Source organism: Necator americanus, chromosome I (assembly GCF_031761385.1).
Source record: "Necator americanus strain Aroian chromosome I, whole genome shotgun sequence".
NCBI lineage: Eukaryota > Metazoa > Nematoda > Chromadorea > Rhabditida > Ancylostomatidae > Necator > Necator americanus.
In genome coordinates this window covers 723,251-739,452 of record NC_087371.1, presented here as the reverse complement: position 1 = coordinate 739,452, position 16,202 = coordinate 723,251, and the positions used below count along the sequence as shown (strand labels likewise).

General features: G+C 42.1%; 1 protein-coding gene across 2 annotated transcripts; it reads right to left on the bottom strand.

The window, feature by feature from the left end:
* Positions 1-310: 310 nt before the first annotated feature.
* RB195_004079 (uncharacterized protein) lies at positions 311-13,968 on the bottom strand (the record flags this gene model as incomplete). 2 transcript variants are annotated; one of them, XM_064178659.1, is made up of 30 exons in its annotated part: positions 311-445; positions 511-630; positions 695-778; positions 839-988; positions 2,097-2,231; positions 2,284-2,429; positions 2,480-2,607; positions 2,664-2,743; positions 2,812-2,973; positions 3,035-3,167; positions 3,227-3,343; positions 4,016-4,121; positions 4,182-4,334; positions 4,422-4,556; positions 4,608-4,749; positions 4,807-4,925; positions 5,074-5,098; positions 6,255-6,305; positions 6,358-6,393; positions 6,715-6,768; positions 7,012-7,033; positions 9,001-9,038; positions 9,099-9,185; positions 10,583-10,676; positions 10,739-10,848; positions 10,920-11,037; positions 11,103-11,238; positions 11,959-12,055; positions 12,107-12,208; positions 13,702-13,968. In XM_064178659.1, the coding sequence occupies 30 exons, from the start codon at positions 13,966-13,968 to the stop codon at positions 311-313; spliced, it is 3,282 nt and encodes a 1,093-aa protein (XP_064033055.1). The 2 variants fall into 2 exon arrangements, with proteins under 2 accessions (XP_064033055.1, XP_064033056.1); XM_064178658.1 differs by lacking the exons at positions 7,012-7,033; positions 10,739-10,848; positions 10,920-11,037 and having other exon boundaries at positions 6,593-6,768; positions 9,005-9,038.
* Between the last annotated feature and the right edge of the window lie 2,234 nt (positions 13,969-16,202).

Below are 16,202 nucleotides of genomic sequence, written 5' to 3'. Positions count from 1 at the left end.
TCTGGTTGCGCCAGCTTCGTTCACCTCGTGCCGTGTTCAAGTTGTTCCTTGACATGGCTAATTCTACATTTGTACGTAGTTCACTATTACCTCAGTGCCAAATTTATTGCCATCTACTTCACTGTGATTCTAAAACATATACTACGGACATGAAAAACTAATAAATAATTATGTCTAGGAGAGTTGTAGTCGTTTACCGATAATGAGAAATTTTATTCAATCGAAGCCGTTTATTCTAACGGTCAGGGATGGTGATAAGGTTCGTGTTTTATTTCAAGTTAATTACCCAACAGGTCGTATGAAAACATATCTACCACCACTTCCGGATCATTCTTTCCGCTCGCTCGGCTTCTATGCGATTTGCTCGAGTGCGCGGACCCCACAGATCAGGGTTTCTTTTAAACAGAGGATAAATGCTGTTTCCCTGACTATGTTGACAATACATCTGAGATAATACATAGTTATACTCTCGATTTTGTTTGAATGGTGACAAATATTCGGAATGCTCACTAGGTAGATGCACATTGCAGGAATTGGTAGTAAAATCGCAGAGAGCAGAATCCAGTTGTATATGTCTAGCGCTGTGAAATCACTCCGTGCGTCGTATATGATCAGTGCGACTATGCTGAACTAAAATTGAACAGAAATCAGCTCTAATGTCATCCTGTTTTAACTTCAATTCCCAACAACTTACAAGAATTGCAACAGGTATCACAACGGTCCATAACACCAACGCCATTGAGTTAACGAGCAACTTCAATTTTTTCGCTTCTGTCTTCTGAAGAAGAAGTATGGACAGCAACGTATGCTAGTCATAGCGTGGGAACTGCTTACTTACCGCTGCTCCAAAAATCATTAATGATGTATTTGAATAGAACACACGAAACCCGTAAAATATTCCAACAACGAACAATTCGCATAAGACAACGACACTGCTCGCGATAGGTATTACTGTGAAGTTAATGCTAGCTGCACGTATATATCCATCCTGTAAAGTAAGTTTGCGCTTCATATTGCAACCAAAGCTCCCAGTATAATGCACAGATACGATAGCGATGCGTAGCTCTTATCAAATGATGAATATCGACCGAGGACTATGTGCTGGCAGAATTTAACGTCACTAGCGGCAGGACGAGTTAGATCCGGACCACTGATAATGACGATGGGACAGTAAGTTACAAACGGAGCGACCTTCCCGTGCTGATATGTAGTTAAACACAGCGCATCATAAAAGTAAGGATGGGGGTCTTTGTGTGCAAATATAGATTTCGCGGTGCAGATCACGAGTATGAGCGTGGCCAATCTCAATTCCCCATAACCCTTCTGAAAAACGGCATGGGAACCGCATTTTATACGAAGTACGTTAGAACGTTCCACGCTTGCACAGCCTCCATTTCCCTCAGCAGCCTATTCATTGGTTTCACTCGAATAGGCTGTCGAGGAGACCTCATTAATTTTTGACCGCTCGCTCGTGGATGCGATGCGTGCACAAAGGTGTTTTTAACCACCTCATAGAAAAAATGCAGGAAGATTAGGGGAAATTGGGTGGGTTCACGCTTCTACATGCAACGTATGCCCGGAACCCCATATTTGCTCACAGAGACCCAATGTTGTCAATTTCGTGATATGCGTTTTTCCTGTCTCGCAAGGAAAAGCCTTGTTTTTCAGGATGATTAGGGGAAAATGGGTAACTTCACTGTCAATACGGCTTTACTATCGGAGTAATAAAGCTAGAGTAGTTGTGAAATTTGACTATATCAATGAACTGGGGATGGTCTTCAACAAGTGACTGAAACAACTCTTGGACTTTTGATGGAGATAGGGTACGAAGAGTAGATGTAGGTTTTCGATTGTGATCTACCACAGGATCGATCCGTACATTGCGCACTCAACCGCCGTCATGCAATGTAATGAATGCGTAGAATTAATGCGGGTAGAACAGTGGCTATAATCGATCGAACATTAGCGCGGTAAATTTCGCCCTGATCACCTAACTTTATGTGCTAAGGCGAAAACAATGGGAAATAAATACTAATGAAATTATTAATTAAAGCAGAGGAGCACTTACGCAACAATCAAACAATAAAATTACTTGCCGTATACTTAAATGCAAATGATAGCAGTGTTGTGAAGAGCACTACGATAACGATAAGTACAAATCTCGAGCTCTCGTCCGTAAAAATTGCATAGTTCTCAACAAAAGCGCCAATTGTGATTTCATAACGAACAATCTAAAGAAGTCACGTACAATGTAAAATTATCTTCAATTAGCAATGCATTTACCTTGCTGGAAATCACAGTACTGATCATGATTATGCTATACCAAAACGTCACTATAGGCTCGTATTCACCGAAGATATGGTTGGCGTTGAGAAGGATTGTGGCTATAGTGGCCGGGTTATGATAAGTGCCTTGCTTTCGAAGTCTCGCTGAATGAATACATGAGGTAGATGTACAAAGAGCATTATCGACCTCTTACCAGCAGTGTCCATCTTGTTTGGATCGCCCTGCAGAATTTCAAGCACATATGAGTCAATAGCAATAATATGAAACATTGAGTAGAAAAACGGTACAAATATCATCGCGATGGTAATTAGCAGACAATCTCTGCGCATGCATCAAATTTAGGCTCGGTTTGAAACATATCTCTTTTCGAAACTCACGTTATCAAGTTGTTATGGAACCCATTCTGGGACCCGAGAAATACCATACCTCCTTGACCAAGTTTTAAACTTCTCATTGTCTACAACCGTCTCTGATCTTCAGCATACAGAAATGCACAAGAAGAATTCTGAATTCCCAAAAACACACCAAACTTATAGCACACATCCATGGACCAATCCCCTTTATTGCTTCGATCCAGCCCACAGTAGTTGGTACCGCGTACGGAAATTTAGGCGAGAAAATTACGAACATTCCGTGTAGTAAGAACGAGAGCACACAGAAAGTTAAGACTAAGCTGACGTTGAGGAACTAAATTTCAAGGAATTTTGGGGGACTATAAATAGCTACTGATAGGAAACTTCCTGCTGACAATTACTACTGCTCGTCTACTTCTTGACACAATGAAGATGCATATCAAAATGAATAGCATTGTATAAAAAATAGAAGTAGGGGATAAGTAGGTGTACTGTTTGAAGGAATCAAAATCATGAACCTCAGAGTTGCTAAAAGAAGAAAACGAATGCGATTTCCATAACTTATGGGAGCTTCGGAAAAAACTCACGCCCAGTTTACCATCGAAGCTGTCTTGAACTTGTCTAGTTCTGTCTTCGGAGCGATGTCGTTAAGTCCGGTATAAAGACTTCGTAACGGCGGTCGTACGCAAGTGTCGCCCTTCAGACTGAATGAAACAGCATAATCCATGAGTGCCTGTTAGTACGCTACAGTTGGTGATGTGGATAATCCGTGAAGGAACCCCGCACCAGATCCAGCTACTATAAATAAATTCCGAAAGCTCCGCCTTACTCTATAATTTTTACTCGCTAACACTCCAGTATATACAGCGTGAACAAAATCTAGGGAATTGGTACCTACGTTTGTCCGGGCAATCGAGATGCGTATTCGTAAGAAGCCCCAGCCCAATACGGTGATGTCCTGACTAAATGTATCACAAAATCTCCGACCACTACACTTTTTGAGCCCTCCTACAAGCCAGCTCTAGCAAGCAACTGTAATACAAATCTGGCGCACGATCACAGTATCGGGATGAGTGGGCGTGACTTAATGATCACAACTAGCTACGAGGTCGTAGATTGTGGGGACGAGGGTGATTCCGTTCATCTCCCTCCTATATCAGTGTGCCCCGGAACGCTGTCTCTTATCACGACTTCTGTTGGAATGCGCAACATTTGCTATCTGCCCCGTCTGCGATTCGTACGAATGGATTTTCGACCATTTTTATTTGGATGTGTGGATGTGTGGTACTTAGTGGAGAATTTCGGGGAAAGCAAGTAATGCAATAACAGGTGTGGCAATAAAATTAGAGGAGTTGAGAAAGAAAAGTGTAACTCACACAAACTCAAATTCTTTACCACCTTTATAAATGAGTCTTTTTGGATACTGCGGTATTGCAATTTGTTTCGTCAATCGTGAGCACTCTCTTGACCATACATGGCAATCTTCACAAGGAAAAAATACTGATACAGAGAAATCTAAAAGCAGACTGCAACAACGCTCACATTTCATGCCGTGTGTCGATAGACAGTGATGCCACGGCATTTCACTGGTTAGAATCTGTACTGTTTCACGGATTATTGACAGGGCATTTACAAACAGCCCCTGATCCATTGAAGCTGCGAAGAAATTGATAAGAAGTGCGCTGATTCCGACACCTGGAACAGTAAGGGAAAAGAGGGTACGAACTGCCGTATCAACTGCTATTCGGTCATTTTTTTTTACACGGACATTACCAAACCCACCCACAAATGCTGGAGTTATCCTATCAAAAACCATGAAAACGCCAGTCGAAGTGTATTGTCCAAGCGCCATTTCCAAATAGCACATAGGAAATCCGATAAAAAGCATACAAAATCCATAAGTAAACGTCCAACTAACTGCAAATAACCGACTTTTGCCACATATAAAACCCAAAGGAATAAACTCACTTCCAAAAACGTGAGTGAAAAGAAAGAAATGTGCCACAATATCGTAGGTGATCAAATATGACAGTATGACAAAGAAGGCAGCGACTTTATCGCGCCAGAAAGGCTCACGGAAACCGACGCGACTGAGATGGCCGATTACAACCTGGACAGACGTTTGACAATGGACCTTCTAACGATGAATACAACAACGGCAGCATACTTTACGCTCATATGATTGATTTTCCGGGGTCTCGTAGACAATAATCTCCTCCGAATCTTCACTAGAACTGTCTCCAGAGGCGTCTGATACTTGGCGAGCGGAAGAGTTTTTGGGTGCAGCTGAAAACATTGAAAGTATCAGTCTCTGTGACATTCATTCCTACCAAAATCAAAGTCAATGACGAATCTGAACACCGAGTCCAAAAAGCTGCTCTCTATTTCTCTATTTTAATCAAATAAGCGTCAGGTAAGTGATACTGAGACATACCCTTCGGTTCCTTTTGTGTAGTTTTCTGAAATATTACACCATAGAATTCACGTTTATCTCAGGAAAATTTTCGAAGTCAGGATTCTTTCATCAAAGGTAATTGAGTGGATCGCAGTTTACAATAACTAAGATGAAAACACGCAACTCCGCTACGGACCCAAAGATTTCAGACATCGGTAGCTCTTGGAGCGGTTAACTCGTACGATTTCTGCAGAAAACGTCTGACAAAATGATTTATCTGCCCTCACAAGATGAAAACCTCCTCGAGCACTGTCTCCAAGCAAATTACTAACAGGTCTGCGAAAGATATACCTAGTTGCTCTGGCATGATACACATCCCCCTCTTGTGAAAATCCATTAAGTCATTTTGTTCTAGAGCTTTTACACTTTTATTCCTGGTTGTTTTTTTTCCTTTGGTTATACATAATAAATAAATGAGCTTAATGCTATGTCAGGGCTTGTAAATACCTCTAAAGAAGAACGGACTAAGTTTTTGAATCTGCCTCTTCTGTTTTCATACTTTTTTTCTATACTTTTTCCAAAATTCATTGGTTGCTTCAGTGTTCGAACAGTTATTACAGTCAGAGGGTGCTAAATTTGAACTATTGCCTGTACCGTCCGGATAGAAAATCACAACTTCAGTGTTGCATCTTTGTGTTTTTTTTAACTGTTCTACCGTAGACATTCTCAATGTGGAGGATTCCTTGCAGTCAAAACGAGAGGAAGTCTGGTGCAATCGCAAGAGCAGCTACGGTTGGTGCTGACGCAGGTTCTGTACCGCAGGCGCCTGTAGTAGCAGACCGCAGTACGCCCCTCATTACAGTACGAGTACCCCTCTCCCCTCAACTGCACTTTGCCCATTGTTCCTTCCTATCCTTCTTTGTTTGATGTATATGCTTCAGTACAACCTTCCGTCATCGACCGACTGCAACGTCTTCGTTGCAGGATGCATGCGGTGCAAGGTTGCAGGTTCGACCAGGCTGTAAGCGACGAAGGCGTCACGTGTGCAGCATAATAGAAAGGAACCTGGATGTCTTACTGCAAGCTGTAGATACGAGGAGAGACAGATGCGTACGAAAGAGATAGGCTGGCCCAGCAAGGCATCTTAGTTACGTGAGGTTCGATCTCGAGAGGAAGAATAAATAATGATGTACAATCATAGTAGCTGCGTGGCAACACACCTTCCTCCGAGCCCGAGCTTTCTTCTTGGAATCCTTGTCAGCATCCTGTTTCTAAAAATAGTCTTATTCGTTACGCAAGTAAGCAAGAAGGAACTAATCGCACCTTCTCAGCAGTATTAACCGGTGCTTTAGATCCATTCTAGAAATTGATGTAAGGGAGGAAAGCAGTTAATTACCAGATAATCAGGAGCCTTCTCACATGTTGCTGTCCGGTCAAAGCGACGTGAAGCTCGGTGCAGATGTGTGAGCGGCTGCCGTCGAAGCGGCGCGGTGGAGCGTTGCGGTTACGATCGAGCAAGGACCCTTGCTGCCACCACCCTTGGTTCGGTGAAGTTCACCATGGCCGCAACTTGATTCCAACCGCTTTCTCCGCCTCGACGCTTCGAACGCAGCCGCTTACGCAACTGCTCGGCGCTTCTTGTCGTTTTGACCCGACCACGTGCTTGGCACCATTCCTTACCATCGTCGACTTTGTAAATCCTGCGACCCTGTTGTGTTTCGTGAGACTTGTAGCCTGAAATTTTGAAAAGAACTGGTTCCATACTAATTCCTTCGAAGTCAGGAATACACAGCTGGGACGAAATCTTTCGCTCAGCTGACTGCACCGCAGATTCTCCCTCTTCTTGGTTCACATCTCCATCTTTTCACTACTCTGCTCTAATCGACTGGCTGTCTTGGCAAAAGATTTCGGCGCCAACTGTAGGGATTTTCCAGGAGGAACTAGTGAATTAACATTGTCGAAGCGTATTCTGCTTACGATGGATCTTCTAGCTTCGTTCCTGAGTCTGCTCCCAGTGCAACGAGTTCGAGTTCAGGGAAGTACTCCAGGCAGCTGATCGAGTTGTTCTGCAGTATTGCACCACAGAGTAGATGAGTAATGAAAGTTGAGAGTGAGTTCCTTGTTTTTATATGCATCGTGTTTGTTGTTATGTGCATCGTGTTTTCATATGCATCGTGTAAACAGTGGTGATATTCCGGTTAGAACTTACTCCAGCAAGTAGTCGAATTTCACAGAAGTTAGGTTGTTCGAACTATAAGTTGGACTCATAGAAGTACTCATAAAAGAAGCATTCTCTGACTTCGCTCTTTCTACTTCAGGCATAACAAGTGGATTTTTTTCACAGTGATTTCATACACTTTCTGGAATAACCATGTTTCATTTGAAGGCAAAAATTCCTAACATTTTCGATGTTAAGTTCTATCCGCTATTAGATAGGGTTTAAAATTTAGTTTGAAAGTGTTAAAACATCGCAAGGTCGAAACACTTCCTTCGATTGTAGAAAACATATGGATCAGGAGCATAAAGTGCGTCAGAGATAAGATACGAGTAAAAGCAACTCATCACATTCGCACGAAAAGACAGCGTAAAACTGGCGATGTTTGTATCTCTAGGGGTATTCACAGAGCTCGGAATGCAGATTACAAGTATGGAAGTGGTCCCACTAAATTCTCCCTTATCATCCTGAAAAACGATGTGGGAAACGGTGTTTGTCATAGGTGCGATAAGGAGAAGCCGGACCTTCCTTCCGTTCAAAAGTGAAGGGGGTAATTTTGCCAACCGTTCAAAAGTGAAAGGGGTCAGAGCATCGGTTCCGAGGGACTTCACTCAAATTAGTAGTCTACACCCCAGGCACTATATTTGCCCACAGAGACGCCAACATCGTTGGTTTTTTTTTGCTATGCTCTTTTTAATTCTGGTATACTGTACTAATGTCACGAAGACCACGATCGCGCTCCTTTAACGTTGTAGTTTGTCAATTCTAACATAATTCGCTTCCAGAAATCACATTTTCCATAAGCACTGTCGGAGAGTTTATTCGAAACAGTGGAAAACCATATTTAAGGTATATTAAATGCTTCCTTTGAACAAAATTCTGCTGAAGTCCCCCCTCTAGAAAGCATCGTTTAACCCTTTCCTCATTCGTCCCTCACCATTCAGTTGCGGCCGCCTTGAACTGATGACGACCCGCTGCGATTTAATTGAATTCTCCGACATGTACATGCAAAAAACGGGAAAACGTCGGAAATTGAACAATACGTCCACCAAACATCGATATTGATTCCTGCAAGTCCGCGTTATTGATTGATGGTGAACACTTTCAAACTTTCGTGTCGCGAATGTTCTGATATAAATGTTTGCTGAAGAGGGAAGAAAAATACAGTAGAAAGACATAAATTGAAAAAAAAGCAAAAATACAGTTTTATTCACAGAGTAACCCGTATTAGGGAGGCACACAACAAATTCTGTTCAAGAACGACTTGTGGGTACTTGGTACACTGGGGAAAGCCAACATTAAAACAAATAATTCAAGAAATAGCATTATTCTTCCTTTCAAAAATGCCAGTTATCAACCACCAATGACTTCAACGTTGTTAAGGCATGAATAAAACAATGTTTGGAACCAGTTTAACTAGTTCGCTTAGTGAATATCGATCGCACATAGCTACACCCGGTGTTAGCAATTATATTTGGATTGTGATGTGAACTTCTACTGAACTACAAGCATGTCAGTAGATAATGCATTAACCTCAACATCATCGTACTCTACTTTCTAGTCTAAGGCCCTCGCTAGTAGAATTAGGGATTACACAGTATTTGGAACACGAAAAAGCGCGAAAGGAGATCATATATACAAACGTACGTACGACATGCACAACTTTTGGGACAAGCCAGAATTAGCTACATGTTGACACCCATCGATGCTGTAAGCAATCCTTGCAGATTAATTTACAGCACCACACGAACTTACAGTCGCATTTGTAGTGGATTACTTCATGCGTAATCTGAAAGTGTGATGATTTGAGATAAAACAAAAAATTGTTCTTTTTTTCATAAGTAATTACCTTGAATCCTTTCCCGCAGCATAACCTCGCACAGTCGCCTTGCGTATGCGTCTCGTTACGCCAAGCACATACTCTTCCCGACGTTGTCTAAATGGGAAAAGGCACATTGCTGCAACAGTACCCATTTAAAGGTGACGTCTCATGAAATCGACGATGTTGAGATCTCAACAAGATTAGATAGGGGTAGGAGGGTATTCCACGAATATGAGCATGATAATGTTGAATTCTCTCTGGTTATCCAGAAAAAGCCGTGCGAAACAGCTTTATGTGATATCGTCTTCCCAACGATGGAACTTATTAGAATAAGCAATAGAACAGGAGCAACCGGAACGATTCTTTTGTGCAGGTGGTGTTGGTAAGGCTTTCGCCGCCTATTTGAGTTATATTAGTTGAATTGGAGACCCTGGACAACGATAGAGTTGCCCGCGTTCTATTGTGTGATAAGTTCCAAGGTTTATTTTGGCGAGGGGCGGGGGAATGGTGAAGGGGAGGCGAAGAATTCACACGGGTCTGCTACACACACCTTTTTCTGGATTGGTAAGGAGAACTTATAGCGCTCATATTTATGACCTACTCTCGTACCCCTATCTATTCGTGAGAAGATTTCGTTAGCATTTCGAACGTCTTCAGCTATGTACGCTGCCTTCTAACGAGCTGTAGTGGATAAAATCTCAAATTTAGTATCAGATCCTATCGTCAGGATTGGAAAACGCAAGAAATCGAAAGGAGAACTTGTTGTCATGTAACGATTCGAGGCGACGACAAGGAATTATCACTATTTAGCAAATAGCTGTTTTCGAAAATAAGGTTATCCCAAACTGGGACCCAAACTACCACTTTGAAAGGCATATCCGAGAGAAGCCTACGGAAAGACTTGGTAATATTTGATAATGAAACAAAGCAATGGAATTGTTGGGGAAAACCTTTGATTCTTTCCAGAAAAGCCAGGAAACACTATAGAAACATTGTTTGGAGAGAAGTTACAGAACATATTATTGTGGTGTTTGTTAACATTATCGATTTTGGCATACATAAAGAATTTGTTTCCTGAACGTAAGGATTGTGGAAATTGTAACCGTCGAGAACAAGGTGGTGTGCAAAAATTATAATGCCTCATAAAGGCTATCTAATAAATGCTCTGGCTTGATGAAGACAGGAAGCATAAAGACAAAGGAAACCTTAGCCTGAAGTTTTGTACAGTATTTTGGGAGGTTTCAGTTTTCTGAAGAATTTTCAAGGATGGGTTATCTTTTTTTGCGATTTAGTTAAGACACCAAGGAGGTAGACATATAGATGTCCACAAATATTAAGGTGGTGCTTAAAATTCTTCAGATTTCAGTCCGGAGACTTTGGTGTTCGATTGAGAGTACTCATTCCATTACCTCTGTGCCATAAATTTGCGAAACCTTTGAAAAAAAATGAATGGGAAAAATTGAAAATTTGGAAGTTTGAATCAAGGGCAGCATGACAGATCCAGCGCCTACCTGCTGTTGACATGGATCCGGTGATAGCTCGATGAAAACTAAGTCAGCGTTTTTTGCTTTCTGGTCTCCAACCAACATCCGTGCACGAGCATACCTTCCAATAAAATGTTTTTCACGATTGCACCCACAACTCGAAACAACTTGTCACCCACTTACTTCTCCACCAAATAATCCGTGATATGGTCAAGCGTTGCAGTCTTTTTCCAGCACGTCTTCTGTTGACATGAGCCGGAAACTCCATGACATTTGCAGGATGCAATCAGCGTCTTTTTTACCGCATAAAAAATTACCCAAAATTATGATAATCGCAGCAAATTCGAAGTTACAGCCAGCTTACTAGGCGTCCAGCCTTCAAGTTATGTTTTTCCACACTTCTCAATGGTGTACGAACCACGGGGGTTTTAGTGAGAAGTTTTCGACTCGCAGTAATACCATGCTGTACGCTGAATGAGCACCTGAAGGTCGGAGATGTACTGCTTGATGAAATTAGTTCGTTGATGTACGCGTCTCACACACATACCCGCCATATTCCCATCCTGGTTGTCCATCGTGGGCGCAGCTACAGTCGTCGATCCACCCCTGTGCACAAGCAGTTGCCACTCCCCAAGCAGCTCCAGCAGATGATAAGGCCCAAATTAACGCCGACTCGCGATAGCCTGAATTACTGTAGAGTTAAAATGAGTCTGATTACGGTGGTCTTTTACACGGCTCCATCTTTCTTTTTCGAACGAAGATCAGATTTAGTTGGGATCCATTCATCCACAGAAAGAGCGCACCTACACTGAATCGCATTCGAGTTGTTGTAATTATCGCTTTGGATAGTCGGCGCTCTTCTTTCGGACAATCATGGAATTCTTCTAGGTTTTAGTTTTTTTTTTTTTGGTTCCTTCTTCTACATCAAAATGGATGCGTAGTCGGGCCAAAATGGCATGTAGTTGGTGTGTAGTGTAGTTGACTGTAAACTGTAAGTAAACTGTTGCGCACTTAGCGGTGCGGTGAAGCGCTGCGGTTGAGATCGAGGTGGGACCCTCGCTAGCAGCAGTTTTCTCTGCGGTCTGTGTCTTAATCTAGTGATGGTCCTAACTCGATCCCAACCAGTAGCTTCACCGCGACGTTTCGAGTTCAACCGCTCAGTCACCTGCGCAAGGTTCATGACGCTTTAACCTGGCTATAGCATTCAGCATTTCTCGCCTTTGCTTCGTTTATACTCGCTTCATCCGCTCATCTACATAGAGCTTGGTAGCACGACTCCCTTAGTTTTTCAGTTGTGCAGCGTATTTGATCTCCTTACTATTTATTTAATACTTAATTTCGCATTGTGTGAGTTCACAGTTGTTTCTGTGAACACCCACACTTTTTTTCTTTGCTGAACTCACCATATTTTAATATTGGCGGATCGTGCATAATATGGCCAACATTTGAACAGTCCCATTGTTGAAAACGCATGCGATCGGCACATTGCGCCATTGCGTCCTTCAAACGTTTGGATTTTTGGATCAAAATTAATTGGTAAGCACATCTTACCTGTATCCCTTCAAATGCTGCGATTACGATGGCTGGCTGGGTGCGACAAGCGACTTGAATTGAACGATAACTTCTCGAATGGAGCAGGTCGGGGCCACATCCCTGTGAGATCAACGCTTAAGTAGTGATTGATTGCTATTGATCGATCAATGGATATATGTAGTATGTGAGTCATCCTAGTTTTATACTTCGATTAATTACGTTGACCGGATCAATTTATATTGAATCAATCAACCATGATCCTGGTTATACGTTGGGCGCTCCGTAACCAACCACTGTAACAAGAGCTGGTGCGGTTTACTGTAATATCCAGGATCGTTCAATTTGTGGGACAACTATTTTCTGAAAATCCCCTGGATTATGTGCAAGAAAAACGCAAATTTGAGAGGATTTCCACGGGAATGCTTAGTCTTTCTTTCTTCTGTAGACGGCTATGGAAATCAGGCATAGCTACCGTATCTTTCGATGGTTTCAGTGGCATGCCTGAGCAATTGTGAGTTTAGCATTGCGATAGTCAATTTTACGGGCAGGCCGCTCCCCTTCGGAAGACCATCAACTCACTGTAAAACAGGTTCCCCGCGCTGCTGTCGTCGTCTGACTCAGGCATTTATGGCCGACGTCGTCGAGCCGCCGCCAGTAGTGCGCGAATCTTCACGAAATTGTGGAGCGCATTAGCGGGATCGAATTAAATGGCGATGCGTATCTGTCACAAATTGTGACAGTTGTCGAATAGTAATAATAAAAATTATTTGACTCATCGTTAAGGGGGAATGTATGATTAAAGGGCTTGATTCCCTCGTAAAATCCCGACATTTCTCATCCGAAAGCATAACAGCAGGGTGATACGAAAGCACATTACGCTGCTTTTAATCCAAAGATAAAGATAGATATTTAATTTTCGGGATTGCAGTGAACACCTCTCAAAACAGCAATGATTTATTCATGGGCGGAAGTACTTTGGTGCTAATAGAATACGAATTATGGTGGCATTGACCCAAAATCATGTGGATATTCTTTGTACCTCCTCAATACTTTTCTTTACACCTCTTTTAGTTAAATTTTTTAAAAATCTTTAGATTGTCTTAGTGGATTTGAAGGGACAAACCTATTGTAGAACTATTGTGAGAAGTCTTGGATTTTATCATAAATGTTGAAGGTGGTGGATTTGAAACGGAATTCATACTGTAGCACTTGAGCAAAAGTGGGAAAAGCTGATCCTTAACAGTGTCGGTGCCCCTCACTGCATATCCATGTCATATAAGAGAATCCAAGCACTTAGTTTCCAAGGAAGACAAAATCCAAAATAAGTATTAGATGTCTACACAAACATCAAAATTTGAGAAAAATAAAATTGAGAAAATTGTTATGAATAAGATTTTAAGCTCGGACGACTTCTAAGCTATAGACTTCTAAAGCGAAGGAATGTGAGGAAGTTTCTTGAGTCTTCAGAGTCAATGAATACAAAAAAAAAACAACAGAAAAATGCTTTGAGAAAAAGGGAGAAAGAACAACTTTCTGTATGAAGATGAATCATGTCAACAGCAGAGCGTGACCATGTAAGGAGGAATGTCGGGAAATTTCCAGAAAACTCCTACCTGCAACAGTTTTAAAGGAGGCGGAGGAGGTGTAAGGTTGTGTACAACATGAACAACCACAAAAATAATGCAAATAATAAGCCAGTGACGAAATTTTGCGTAAAATCCGCCAAAATACAGATGTCGCCGGGTGCCCGTTATGTGCTGCCGCTGTCCTTCGCCGGTGCTCAAATACAGTAGCTGGTCATCTAGCGGCTCAGCTTCTGGTGCACTGATCATCGAGGAGTACGGTGACGGCCGACGATCTGCCGTCGTGGTCGAGCGCATTTGACTGCGCGCGACGCCGTCGTTCGTTGAGATGAGGTGCACCAGCACTCTGCGCCCTCCTCGTCCGCGCACACTCTTACCGCCTACCGTACACGGACGAAGGTGGGCGTTTAGCGAAGGATCAGGGTCAACTGGCGCGTGTGTATTAAAACGAAGCTCGTCAAAATTTAGAGCCGGCATGGAAACACGCACTAAAGCTGGGCGATAAACACGGCGCCACTTCGAGATCTACGCCTCGAAAACCTTGACATTCTGGGACAACGTTCTGGAGGTCATTGTGTACGTCACAAGTTAATTTCCTCAGAGAAGAGTTTATTTTGCACAAGCCCATGTTTGACACCTTCTCCATGCTTTTTTGAAGTAATTTTATTACAGGAAAGCGAATATACTTTCGGAATTTCTTTTCAGTAGATTTCTCTCGTGACGTTCGTTTCTTATTCGAAATTTAGAAGAAAAATCACCAGGTAAATCTCGTACGTGTTCATATGCATGGTCTTATTTTTGAAGGCACAAACAAAAGAAAATCTTCGGCGTCTTTTTTAGGAATCTTTCGGGGACTTTTCAAGGAGAAAAAAAGGAGAAATATTCCGGATATGCTCTAATTTGTTATTCTCTCGATGATACAGTAAGATCAAAAAGACATGAAATACGATGCAGTTGCGTAAGCGGCAGCGCTTGAGGCAGTTCTTCGCTGCAGTTTGCGATGGTCTCACTTCGATTCCGACCGCCATTTCCACCGCGCCGCAGCCGTTTACGCAGCTCCGGAGTAGTTCATGTCGTTTCTATGTATGTCTCACCAAAAACTAGAGAGGAAATTGTGGTAATTTCAAATGTCAGCAATCACATCCATAAATAGTCTACTATTATCTATAGTCGAGTCAAAACAACATGAAGCACGGACAGTCGCGTAAGCGGCAGCGCTCGAAGGGGTGCGGTGGAGAAAGCGGTTGGAATCGGGGTGGGACCATGGCGAACTGTGGGGAACTGCAGATATGGAGAGGCAGTATGTAGGTGGGGGTAGCGAGGATCCTCTCACGATCGCAACCGCTCCGCTTCGAGAGCAGTCGCTTGCGCAACTGTCCGTGCTTCATGTCGTTTTGACACTTGTATAAAAAGTTGGATGAGTAAGAAGGCCAAAGTGAGACTTAGACTCTTAGGGATCGATGTGGATTCTAAGTGTGTGATTTTAGAAATATCGACTAGGAATATCGATTTTGCAAAAAAAAATTGTAAGATATTGTTAACGATTGAAGATTAACGTCCAGTTGCCGCTAAAACCTAAGTAGAACCCTCCATTGACCTCAATGTCAGGAACCAAAAGGTTTTCTTTCGAAAATTCAACCCATTTGCCCAGCTGAGATCTCTGTAATACCTCCGGTTTGAGGAGCTGTTGTAAGTGATTAAGTGTTCTGTTAACATAGGATTAGTCAACGAATTCCTCGCATTTCTTAATCATTGCTTCTGAAAAAAGAGAACACTAAGTATGCGTTTCACTATTTCCCCCGCTATTCTCATTTATTTGCTCTGGAAGATAACAACGGTCATAAGTGGTCCTCTCACTCGAGAACACACACCCGCACACGACTGGGACAAGCATCAAATGCTCATAATTCCTATAATTTCTCCTCTTCCTCCTCTTTTAAAGTGATTTTAGGACCTCAGTGACCTTAACGGCCTATGCACACTGTCATCTGTACAAATGTTTAAGGAAACGAGTTATTACGTCTCACTGAAAACCCCGTTATCGATCGACTTCCAGCGAGTCTTTGCTAAAGTCTCGGCTGCGATAAGGGCGTTCTTGATAATTAAATCGGACTTCGTGTGTTTTTCTTGAAACCATAGCTTCTGTGCTCCATTTCTGAAATTTTTTAGCATGTCGACATTTGCTAAATTTTTTTTTATCCTCTCTTCTTTCTAATTTTCTTAAATTTCTACTAATTTATTAATACCGATTTTTAGGTAGAATATGTTTTCCGTCGAAAAAATTCAAAATATTGTCATAATCGTTCTCCTGTAGACGCCTTATGCTGTATACGTTTGATTAGTGAAAAAAATTACGCATAACACCTACTTTTTAGGAGGAAATTATTGAATTTTCTAGATTCCTCTCATCTGAGAAATTTTTGAGATTTGTTCCCATAGCTACGCCACCATTTATGTTATTTTTATTTTTATTCTTTTCTTTTTTTATTCTCTCAAAGAAAAGCTCTGTTTTCAATATTTTATCTGCTAGT